This window comes from Solanum verrucosum, unplaced genomic scaffold (assembly GCF_900185275.1).
Source record: "Solanum verrucosum unplaced genomic scaffold, falcon-dt-bn FXZP01000044.1, whole genome shotgun sequence".
In the NCBI taxonomy this organism is placed as follows: domain Eukaryota; kingdom Viridiplantae; phylum Streptophyta; class Magnoliopsida; order Solanales; family Solanaceae; genus Solanum; species Solanum verrucosum.
Genome location: NW_026020189.1, coordinates 75,098 through 88,367, shown reverse-complemented (window position 1 = coordinate 88,367; position 13,270 = coordinate 75,098). Strand labels below are relative to the sequence as shown.

At 29.6% G+C, this 13,270-nt stretch overlaps 1 protein-coding gene across 1 annotated transcript; it reads left to right on the top strand.

Annotated features, from left to right (window-relative positions):
• The first annotated feature begins 458 nt into the window (after positions 1 to 458).
• Positions 459 to 2,992, top strand: LOC125829396 (cytochrome c-like). Its single transcript, XM_049508621.1, has 3 exons — positions 459 to 670; positions 2,134 to 2,267; positions 2,782 to 2,992. The coding sequence occupies exons 1-3, from the start codon at positions 559 to 561 to the stop codon at positions 2,872 to 2,874; spliced, it is 339 nt and encodes a 112-aa protein (XP_049364578.1). The 5' UTR covers positions 459 to 558; the 3' UTR covers positions 2,875 to 2,992.
• The last annotated feature ends 10,278 nt before the right edge of the window (positions 2,993 to 13,270 follow it).

Sequence of the window (13,270 nt, the reverse complement as noted above, 5' to 3'; positions counted from 1 at the left end):
ATCAATCATCAATTAAAAAAAACAAGTGCTGCTTGTAAATAAGTTAAAGTTGAGTGTTAAAATGACAACGTATTAACAAACACCCCAATATCCATAAATCAGGGTGGTAAAAACTGAACGAACAACGGTAGAAAATAAAAATTTACAAACATTATTTTGAAATTTGAAGAAAGTTTAGCATGTAAGAAAGGATTTTGACAGTGAATAGAAGAATAAATCAATTGGAAATTGGAGAAAAGAATAGAAAATGGAGAAGAAGAAATAGGGAGGAAGAAAGGCTCCACCAAGTGTGCGACCCACAATTAAGTTTACAATTTTTTTTATTTTTCAGTTAGTTTTTAGGGCTAAAACCAATATGATCATCTTTTTATATATACATTAAGGACTATTTAGATAAACTGATACATATAAAGGACCTAAATAATTCAATCTACATATATGAAGGACCATTTTGATCATTATCGAAAAATGGCTATAAAGTCGGTTTGTTGTAACAAAACATATTTGGCTTTCTTGTCCTCTCTACTTTGAGATCAGAAAAAAAACTTGTTCAAAAAAATGGCTTCTTTTGGTGAGGCACCACCAGGAAATGAAAAGGCAGGAGAGAAGATCTTCAAGACTAAATGTGCTCAATGTCATACTGTTGAAAAAGGTGCCGGTCATAAACAAGGTACCTTCCTCATCTATTTTTATTTTTTTCTTTAGACATTTCTTGGCAGATCTATTCTCTTTCTACTTCTATTCGTCTTTTATTTGTTATTCCTTTTTTTTTCTTTATTTCCTTGGTGCCTATATATTCTACTAGATCTGTAATTTATAAATTCATGTTACTTCGAACTTTTTTTTTTGGCAATACAATGCATATACTAATACTTTTTCTATCTTAATTTATGTGACACATTTTGTTTTTCTTTTTAGCTTTATATGTTGACAAAAAAATAGTTTTATAGGAACTTTTTTCCACACCTAAACTAGTGATTGCTTTGTGAACATAGGTTAAGATCAAATAGCACTCTATATATTGTTTAACATGCATGTACTGGATTTTATGAAATTTTTTTGTGAGATTTCTGATTATTGATTAGTCGAATACCTAATAATCATTTAATGTCGATTTACTTAACGGAAAATGGTCCAAATATATACTCCTTCCATTATAATTTGAAACAAAATTTTCGTTATTTTTTATGGAGGAACAGATGTCTAACTCATAATAAAATAAATCACTCCTAATTTGATCTTTAATTTCTTTTTTAGAACCATCCGTTTGATCCGATCCGACCAATTGTTTTTAAAAAATAATTCATCTTCTTCTCTGTAGACCCAAATATGAGATAATGTTAAGTACTCGCGAATGGTATATGTGTATATTTGATCCTTTTCTGTTTACTTAATTTGTGAATTTATGAGCTGAACACGATATATATGGTGCATGTGGTGATTTTAATATGCTTAAACTGTACATAGGCGTTGATTGTTCTGTCTATCTGCTAATTAGTTTGCATAATTTTGAAGTAAGTAATGTTTTGTTGATAACTGAAAACTAGTTGCTCGATTTCATTAGTTTAGAAATTTCCAATAGATATTTTTATTAGCTTATTTAAATGCTACTTTTTCAATTTCTCTTTTTTTTCTTTTTCTTTTGAATGGTTGACAAATGAGTCGTAGGTGGTTATTATAGAAGTAATTAGAAATGACAATGAGGCGGGTGGATGCAGAGTAACAGGGGGAGAAGGTAAAGTTATGCATGTGTGGAGCGGGGTAGGGCGGGTTACAATAATTTTTGTAGAAAATTTATGTGGAGTAGAGCGATGGGGTGTTATAGAATCTAAATTTAAATTACAAAACTTTCTTTTAAACTATTTCCTCCATTTAAAAAAAATGGTCTCATTTAAGTTTTAGTCTGTTTAAAAAAGAATGGCATTTTTTTCTTTTTTGGTAACATATTAATTTCAGTTTTCCACGCGGTATATTTAAGGCCACAAGATTAAAGGGCAATTTAGTACATTTGACATAATTTTAATTTAGGACCACAAGATTCAAAAGTCTTCTTCTTTATTTTCGTAAAGTCCGTGTCAAGTCAAACTAGGCCACTTTTTTTTAAAACGGAAGGATTAATATTTATTTAAATAGGACCCAATTTGAATGGACTTTTTGGAAGGCAGTCTGGAACAACTGCTGGTTACTCCTACTCTGCTGCCAATAAAAACATGGCTGTCACTTGGGGAGAAAACACTTTGTATGACTATTTGCTCAACCCCAAGAAGGTACTACAGTTTATCTTTTTGTTATGGGAAAAAGATTTAAAATATATTGGAACTTTGATCGAAATTGTTGTAACACTATCGAATTTTGGAAAGGACTTTTTATCCCTACACCATTTAATAGTGTATTTTAAAGATATATATGTGCCCATGTGGACATCATAAATATTGCATCATTATGAATAGTAATGTGTCCACGTGGGCACAGATATACCTTTACAATAAACTATTAAATAGTGCAGGGTAAAAGGTCTTCCATAAAGTTTGGTATCATAACAACAATTTCGGCAAAGTTAGAGTATTTTTTAGTCCCTTTTCCCTTTTGTTATCTTCACATTTTTGTGTTTATTAGACATATAAGGTTATTTGAATTGAGTTTTATTTAAGACTACTATCGTATATAATTCAATCAAGTTGAATGTAACGACAAATTTAAACTATTAATATTTTTGTTTTCGAATCAATTAATTATAAATTTCTGTTTTGCTAATATGCAATCTGTTGATTGTTTCTACAGTACATACCTGGAACAAAGATGGTTTTTCCTGGATTGAAGAAGCCACAGGAGCGTGCAGACCTCATTGCCTACCTGACATCTGCTACTGCCTGAGGAAAATGACACTTGTTTTTTTATTTTATAGTTTCATAGGCATGTTTTACCATGTGGTGAAAGATAAATTAATTGATTATTTTCTTAAAAAGAAATATTAATAAATAGACCTCTTATATATGGCCTGACTCATTTATTTTCCAAAGAACTGGTTCATAGGTAAAATACTTGATAAACAAGACTAAGTTTAATATCACAATTTTCTCATGATTATGTTTTGGTGGTATGTTGTTTTTCTTTTTCTTTTCTCTTTTCATTTAATTGGATAGCCAATTCGGAGAATTACTTTATTTTGATCCTTAATATATTTTATTTAATCCATATTATATTATTTTTAATGTATTATAAAAGATGCTCAATTTGATTCTTGACCCTAAAACTAATAGATTCATAAGAAAAAAAACTCTGTTAAATGTAACCTTGTAGCCCCACATGCAGCTTAACGTGCAAAAAATATAAATCACGACACACTTTTCCTTTCCAATCATAAGTCATCGCACGAAAAGTTTTCCCTAATTTCTTCATCTTCATATCTTTCAAGTTTCATTGATAGAAATTAAATTTGTTCTAAAAAGACACTTATTCTTTCTTCTTTCTTACGAAGAATGTTAAGCAAAAGATTGGTGCCAAAGAATTGTTTTTTTTCAGGTTTTACCTTTAGAGAAAATGGTTAAAAGCCTCCTCTATCTATGGTCGGATTTCAAACTACACACTTATACTTCACGGATATTCTATTACCCCTGAACTATTTTAAAAGGATATAAATTTCACCCTAAAATATACTCAGGTATATTGTGGTGTAACACACGTACATGACATGTCAATGCCACATAATAAATATAATAAATTAATTATTTTCTCTTTTTTTTCTTTTTTATTAAATGCCCATTACAAACCTCCATTATTACCAAGAACGTCACCATTATCAAACTCATTTCTCATCCATTGACATTTCAGCAAGAAAAAAGACGATGAATTTTTTCGATGAGTAAAAATCTCTATGGCCAGTATCTTTATCATATTCCCCACAATTTCTCTCAAATCACATTGCTACACATTTTACTCTTGTTGGGGGGTTTTGAAGGAATATACCAAAACTAGTATATGGACGTGCCATAAATGCCCAATTCAATTTCTTTATTTTCTTAATGTTGGTGAAACTAGCAAATCAAATTAAACTATTGAAATTAATCCAACTGAAAAAATTATGATTCAATTGAATTTTTCATGCTTCGTTTCGAAGATACCCAATTTGTGGTTGAATTCAAGAATTTGAACTTAGAATCAATGTTTAAGAGACGAGCTTGTGAAGGTGTTGGAAACTGAAAAATTTATTTTTGTTTTATATGGGTTCCGGCAAAAGAATTGATTTTTTAATTTTTAATTTTACTATTTTGGTTTAGGAGTGATAACTAAATTTATTTAATGGTGCTTTGATTATGGGTAAGAGAGTGTTAATATGTAGAATTCCAAAGAAATTTGTAGATATTTGCGATGAAATACAAAAGTAAAGAAAAAGAAGAAGAAGAAGAAGAAGGAGGAGGAGGAGGAGGAGGAGAAGGAGGGGAAGAGGAAGAAGAGGAAGAAGAAGAAGAGGGAGAAGACGAAGAAGAGGAGGAGGAAGAAGAGAAATAAAAAGAAGAGGAAGAAGTAGAAGAGGAGGTAGAAGATGAAAAGGAGGAGGAAGAGGAGGAAGAAGAACAGAAAGGAGAGGACGAAGAGGACGAAGAGGAAGAGGAAGAACAGAAAGGAGAGGACGAAGAGGAAGAGGAAGAAGAAGAGGAGGAGGAGGAGGAATTATTTTGATTTAATAAGGAGAGAGAGAAAAAAAAGCAGTCCTATTAAAAAGCAGACAATAGAAATAAAGAATGATTAAGTTGTCAATATTCCATGAAAAAATTTAAGTCACAACATAATAAGTTATAGTATTATATAAGAAGAAAAGGCCCACAAAATTTCAAATGGGAGGAATATTCAGATGGGAGAATATGAGATTGCAAATTATTTGCTAATAATATATGTGTATATTTGATCCTTTTTTGTTTACTTAATTCATGAATTTATGAGCTGAATGATTAATAAATGAGTCGTAGGCGGCTATTATAGGAGTAATTAGGAATGACAATGAGACGGGATAGATGCAAAGCAACGTGGGGAGGAGGTAGACATTTGCAGGTGCGGAGCAGGGTAGGGGTGGTTACAATAATTTTTGTAGAAAATTTATGTGGAGCAAAGCGATGGGGGTGTTGTAGAATTCCTAAATTTAAATTACAAACTTTCTTTTAAACTAATATTTATTTAAACAAGACCCAATTTGAATGGACTTTTTGGAAGGCAGTGTGGAACAACTGTTGGTTACTCCTACTTTGCTGCCAATAAAAACATGGATGTCACTTGGGGAAAAAACACTTTGTATGACTATTTGCTCAACCCCAAGAAGGTACGGTTTATCTTTTTGCCTTGGAAAAAAGTCTAAAATATATATGAACTTTGATCGAAATTACTGTAACAATATCGAACTTTAAAAAAACCTTTTACCCCTACATTATTTAATAATGTATTTTAAAGATATATATGTGTCCACGTGGACATCATAAATATTGCATCATTATAAATAGTAACTTGTCCACGTGGACATATCTATACTTTTAAAATACACTATTAAATAGTGAAGGAATAAAAAGTCCTCCATAAAGTTTGATATCGTAACAACAATTTCAGTCAAAATTAGAGTATTTTTCAGGCCATTTTTCCTTTTGTTATCTCCACATTTTTGTGTTTATGAGACATATAAGGTTATTTGAATTGAGTTCTATTTAAGACTACTATCGTATATAATTCAATCAAGTTGAATGCAACGACAAATTTAAACTATAGTAATATTTTTGTTTTCAAATCAATTAATTATAAATTTCTGTTTTCCTAATATGCAATTTGTTGATTGTGTCTACAGTACATACATGGAATAAAGATGGTTTTTCCTGGATTGAAGAAGCCACAGAAGCGTGCAGACCTCATTGCCTACCTGAAATCTCCTACTGCCTGAGGAAAATGACACTTGTTTTTTATTTTATAGTTTCATAGGCATGTTTTACCATGTGGTGGAAGATAAATTAATTGATTTTTTTTCCTTAAAAAGAAATAATAATAAATAGACCTTCTATATATGGCCTGCCTCATTTTTTTCCCAAAGAAGTGGTTCATAAGAAAAACAATTGATAAACAAGGCCAATTTTAATATCATAATTTTCTCATGATTATGTTTTTGTGATATGTGTTATAAAATAAAAAGTAAAACTAATTTATATAAAAGAAGAACAAGAGAAAGAGAGTACTGAATTTAATTAACAAGCAATAGAGAGAGATCTATTGTTTTTATTTCTTTACTCGTTTTGGTAGGCTATTTATAGCCATAGTGTAAGGTTCAAAATTCTTCCTTGGCCACCAAGAAGTATCATAATTGGTTTAAAGTGAGGCGAGTGGATCCCATATACATGGGCATCCACCGCCTTCACAACACTCCTTCATGGATGTTAATGGAAAAGAAAAGTTGAAGGAACAAAAATATATATGGCCATTCTTAATATGCATTGCTTGATGCCTCATTAAAAACCTTACTAGCAAAATCCAATGGGAAAAAACTTAGACTAAGGAAAAAAGAGTACAACGCGTATTCTACTCCCCCTGATGAAGACCACGATTTAGATGGTTAAGTCTTCACATTCCAATCTTGTGTACCATCTTCTCAAGAGTTGAGCCTGGTAAAGATTTGGTAAATAAATCTGCTGGATTATCATTTGAATGAATTTGTTGTACATCAATATCACCATTCTTCTGAAGATCATGTGTGAAGAATAATTTTGGTGAAATGTGTTTCTGTCTATCTTCTTTTATGAAGCATCCTCTTAATTGAGCTATGCATGCAACATTGTCTTCAAAGATGATTGTGGGTACTTTGACATCATACTCCAAGACACATCTTTCTTTGATGAATTGTATCATTGATCTCAACCATACACATTCTCTACTTGCTTCATGAATAGCTATTATCTCAGCATGATTCAAAGAAGAAGCGACAATTGACTGCTTCGTAGATTCCCATGATATAGTTTTACGTACCACCGTATGTGAACAAATAGCCTGTTTGAGATTGAGTTTTATGTGCGTCAGATAAGTAACCTTCATCTGCATGACCAACAAGATCTACACTATCGTTGTTAGTATAAAATAGACCCATATCACCGGTCCCTTTCACTACTAAAAAAACAGTGAATACCGACCTAAAAATTTCCGACCTCAAATGGAGGTCGGTAATTTCCGACCTCCGGAGGTCGGTATTTACAAGTAGTCGGTTTTTATGCAAAATAAAGAGGGAAAACCAAATTCCGACCTCCGGAGGTCGCAATTTTTCCCGGAAAAAATGAATTACAATAAAAATACCGACCTCATGAGGTCGGTATATTTTATATTTAATTGAGAAAATAATACCGACATCAAAAGGTCGGTTTTTATTGTAATTCATTAAAAATTCCAACCTCAGGAGGTCGGAATTTTTTCTCAATTAAATATTTTATAATTCCGACTTCCGAATGTCGGTAGTATGTAATTAAAATACCGACCTCATGAGGTCGGTATTTTTATTTCGACTATTAATTAAAGCGACATCCGGAGGTCGGTATTTTTATTTCATCTAATTACTTTTAAAAGCGACATCCGGAGGTCGGTTTGCGATTTGCGGGTAAACCAAATTCCGACCTCAAGAAGTCGGAATTTTTCCCATAAAATGAATTACAATAAAAACCGACCTCTTGATGTCGGTATTATTTTCTATTTTGATTTAATTTTATTTAAATCATTTTCCGGAGGACCATTTTGTGTTCTTAAAATTTAATATGATACATATATATACATATATATATATATATATATATATATATATATATGTTTAATTAATAAAATCAACCTCAAGAGGTGAGTTTATATTAATATATATATATATATATATATATATAATTTAACTACACATCAACATAATTTTAATATTTAATAAATTTACATATATATATGTATGTATACATATACATATATTATATGTTGATGTGTAGTTAAATTATATATGTTTAATTAATAAAATCAACCTCAAGAGGTGAGTTTATATTAAAATAATTATATATATATATATAAAATTTAACTACACATCAACAGAAGTTTAATTTAATAAATTTACATATATATATATATATAAATAACAATATTTTATTTTTTCTCAATAGGTTTTGTGTAAAATAAAAAACAAAAAAAATTATAATATCGACTTCTGTATGTCGGTAAAATTAAAGAGTAAAAATAAATTAATATAAAATACCGACCTCATGAGGTCGGTATTTTTTATATTTAATTGAGAAAATAATACCGACATCAAGAGGTCGATTTTTATTATAATTCATTAAAAATTCCGACCTCAGGAGGTCGGAGTTTTTTCTCAATTAAATATTTTATAATTCCGACTTCCGAATGTCGGTAGTATGTAATTAAAATACCGACCTCATGAGGTCGGTATTTTTATTTCTTTTAATTACTATTAATTAAAGTGACATCCGGAGGTCGGTATTTTTATTTCATCTAATTACTATTAATTAAAGCGACATCCGGAGGTCAGTATTTTTGTTTCATCTAATTACTTTTAAAAGCGACATCCGGAGATCGGTTTGCGGAAAGCGGGAAAACCAAATTCCGACCTCTGGAGGTCGGAAATTTTTCGGAAAAAATGAATTACAATAAAAACCGACCTCTTGATGTCGGTATTAAAAAAATAAATAAATAACAATATTTTATTTTTTTTCTCAATAGGTTTTGTGTAAAATAAAAAACAAAAAAAATTATAATACCGACTTCCGTATGTCGGGAAAATTAAATAGTAAAAATAAATTAATATAAAATACCAACCTCATGAGATCGGTATTTTTTATATTTAATTGAGAAAATAATACCGACATCAAGAGGTCGATTTTTATTGTAATTCATTAAAAATTCCGACCTCCTTTGGTCGGGATTTTTTCTCAATTAAATTTATTAAATTACATATAGATATATGTAATTTAATAAATTAAACTTTTGTTGAAGTGTAGTTAAATTTTATATATATATATATATACACACACACACACATATATATATACATAATTATTTTAATATGTATATATATATATATATATATATATATATATGTAAATTTATTAAATTAAACTTATGTTGATGTGTAGTTAAATTATATATATATGTATATATATATATATATATATATACATATGTATATATATATATATATATACATATATATTTAAATTTATTAAATTAAACTTCTGTTGATGTGTAGTTAAATTATATATATATATATATATATATATATATAGATGTATACATATATATAGATGTACACATATATATGTATATGTATACATCTATATATATGTATAAATTTATTAAATTACATATATATATTTAAATTTATTAAATTAAACTTCTGTTGATATGTAGTTATATATATACATATATATTTAAATTTATTAAATTAAACTTCTGTTGATATGTAATTAAATTATATATATATATATATATATATATATATAAATCAACCTCTAGAGGTGAATTTATATTAAAATTAATTAATAAATACCAACTAGGTCGGTATATTTAAATTATTATTTTATTTAAATAATATCGACTTCATGATGCCAGTATTTATTAAATATTTTTAAATATAGATAATTATTTTTAAAAATATCGACATCCCGAGGTCGGTAAATTAAAGAATTCTCTTTAAAAAAGAATGACAATATAAGTCTTAATCCTAAACACTAACTCTCAAAACCTAAGTCTACTTTCACTCCCCCACTCCAGATCCACCCCCGACCCACCCCCATCGGTGCCGATCCCCACCCATCCCCGACCAGCGCCACACCACCATCCCCGACCGCAGCCACGCCGCCATCCCCGACCGCAGCCACCCACCTTCGCAGCAGCAGAGGACGTCGCGGCAGCTGCAGAGGACGTCGCGCCCAGCAGCAGGAGGTCGCGGGCCTCCATCTTGACCTGCGCCGCCTCCATTCCGACCGGCGCCGCCTCCATCTCGACCAGCACCTCCATCCCCGACCTTCTTAGCGAAGGTGAATTTTTAGAACCTCCATAATAGATTACTTTTGTTTCTATTTAGTTGAAGTATCTCAAAATTAGAGTACTAATATACTTAGTTTTATTGATTGTTAGTTTGATTGATTGTTAGTTAGTAAGTGAATGATTTAGGGTGTTTGATTGTTAGTTTGAATTAGGTATTATTTGATTGTTAGTTTGTGTTTGTTGATTGTGAATTGAAAATTTTAATGTTAGGGTTAGTTTGAATTAGGGTATCTTAGGATTTGTTTGAAATTCGGTATTTCTTAAGTTAATTAGTTTGATTTTGGAATTGTAAGATTAGATTGAATTAGGGTATTTAAGGAGTTGTTTGAACTTGGGTATTATTTGAGTTAGTTTGAATTATTATTGAGATTTTAGGACTAATAGTTTGAATTTGGGATTAGGAATAGCTAGCTAATTTGAATTTAGGATTTTAGTACTAGTTAGATTTTGGGATTTTAGGGCTAGTTTGAATTTGTGATTTTAAGATTAGTTTGAATTTTGAATTTAGGACTAGTTTGAATTATTATTGAGATTTTAGGAATACTAATAGTTTGAATTTGGGATTTTAGCACTATAGTTTGATTTTTGAATTCTAGGAGTACTTTCAATTTGTGATTTTAAGACTAATTTGAATTTGGAATTTAGGACTAATAGTTTGAATTATATTTGATATTTTAGGACTAATTTAATAGTTTGAAGTTGGGACACTAGCTAGCTAGTTTGAATTTAGAATTTTAGGGATTTGAATTACAACTTAATTAGAACTTATAATTAATTATAACTTGAATTTACTATAAATTGAACTTAATTAGGAATATGAACTTGAAATTATAACTTGAACTTGGAACTAATTAGCTTGAATATATAACTAATTAAGTTTAGAAATTATATATGAACTTGAATTGAAACTTGAACTTATTAAAACTTGAGAATATATATAAACTAATATTCTTGGATATGAAGTTTATATTTAACTAATTTAAGAACTTTTCGTGCTAGGCAACTGAGGAAGCTCAACATGTAAAAAAGTTGATACAGGACTATTTTGCTTCTTTCATCAAAGTTGGAGATAAGGTTGGTGCTTCTAAATTTCTCAAGTTCAAGTACAATTGTTTTGAATAATGTGTTTGTGTCCATCTAGTATTAATACTTGGCTTTAATGCTAGTAATTATAATTGATTGTTTGTTAGTATATTATTGTTTTTGTTTGTTGGTTGTGTTATTCAATTGTTAATTTGATTTGATTATTGTTAGTTAGGTATAGAAAATTGAAGATTTTTATTTTAAGGTTTTTTTAAAAAGAAATTAGGCATTTTTAAATTGGGCATTGTTAGTTAGTGAAGAATTAGCATTTTTATATTTTAGAACTAGTTTAAACTTGAGAATATGTAATTTGAGGTTAAATTGAGATTTTTTTTGGATTTGATTTTAGGACTAGTTAGTAAAATGTTAATTTGAAGTTAGAAATTAGTAATTGAAGTGTTATGAGTAGAAGATGAATGTTTGAATGTCATGAACTTAATTAGAATTTGAAGTTGAACTTAGAACTTGAACATGAATTTAGAACTTGAACTTGAACTTAGAACTTGAACTTGAACTTGAACTTGAACTTAGAATTTGAAGTTAAACTTAGAATTTGAACTTAGAACTTGAACTTGAACTTAGAACTTGATCTTGAACTTGAACTTAGAACTTAGAACTTGAACTTGAACTTAGAACTTAGAACTTGAAATTAGAACTTGAACATGAATTTAGAACTTGAACTTGAACTTGAACTTGAACTTAGAACTTAGAACTTGAACTTGAACTTAGAACTTGAACTTGAACTTGAACTTAGAACTTGATCTTGAACTTGAACTTGAACTAGAACTTAGAACTTAGAACTTAGAACTTGAACTTGAACTTAGAACTTGAATTTGAAATTAGAACTTGAACTTGAAATTAGAACTTGAACTTGAACTTGAACTTAGAATTTGAAGTTAAACTTAGAATTTGAACTTAGAACTTGAACTTGAACTTAGAACTTGATCTTGAACTTGAACTTAGAACTTAGAACTAGAACTTGAACTTGAACTTAGAACTTAGAACTTAGAACTTGAACTTGAACTTAGAACTTAGAACTTGAACATGAATTTAGAACTTGAACTTGAACTTGAACTTAGAACTTAGAACTTGAACTTGAACTTAGAACTTGAACTTGAACTTAGAACTTGATCTTGAACTAGAACTTAGAACTTAGAACTTAGAACTTGAACTTGAACTTAGAACTTGAACTTGAACTTGAAACTTGATCTTGAACTTGAACTTGAACTAGAACTTAGAACTTAGAACTTAGAACTTGAACTTGAACTTAGAACTTGAACTTGAAATTAGAACTTGAACTTGAAATTAGAACTTGAACTTGAACTTAGAACTTGAACTTGAACTTGAACTTGAACTTAGAATTTGAAGTTAAACTTAGAATTTGAACTTAGAACTTGAACTTGAACTTAGAACTTGATCTTGAACTTGAACTTGAACTTAGAACTTAGAACTAGAACTTGAACTTGAACTTAGAACTTGAACTTGAAATTAGAACTTGAACTTGAAATTATAACTTGAACATGAACTTAGAACTTGAACATGAACTTAGAACTTGAACTTGAACTTAGAGCTTGAACTTGAACTTAGAGCTTGAACTTGAACTTGAACTTGAACTTAGAATTTGAACTTGAACTTAGAACTTGAACTTGAACTTAGAACTTGAACTTGAACTTAGAACTTGAACTTGAACTTGAACATGAATTTAGAACTTGAACTTGAAATTAGAACTTGAACTTGAACTTAGAACTTGAACTTGAACTTGAACTTGAACTTGAACTTGAAATTAGAACTTCAACATGAATTTAGAACTTGAACTTGAACTTAGAACTTGAACTTGAACTTGAACTTGAACTTGAAATTAGAACTTGAACATGAATTTAGAACTTGAACTTGAATTTAGAACTTGATCTTGAACTTGAACTTGAACTAGAACTTAGAACTTAGAACTTGAACTTGAAATTAGAACTTGAACTTGAAATTAGAACTTGAACATGAAGTTAGAACTTGAACATGAACTTAGAACTTCAACTTCAACTTAGAACTTGAACTTGAAATTAGAACTTGAACTTGAAGTTAGAGCTTGAACTTGAACTGGAAATTAGAATTTGAACTTGAACTTAGAACTTGAACTTGAAAT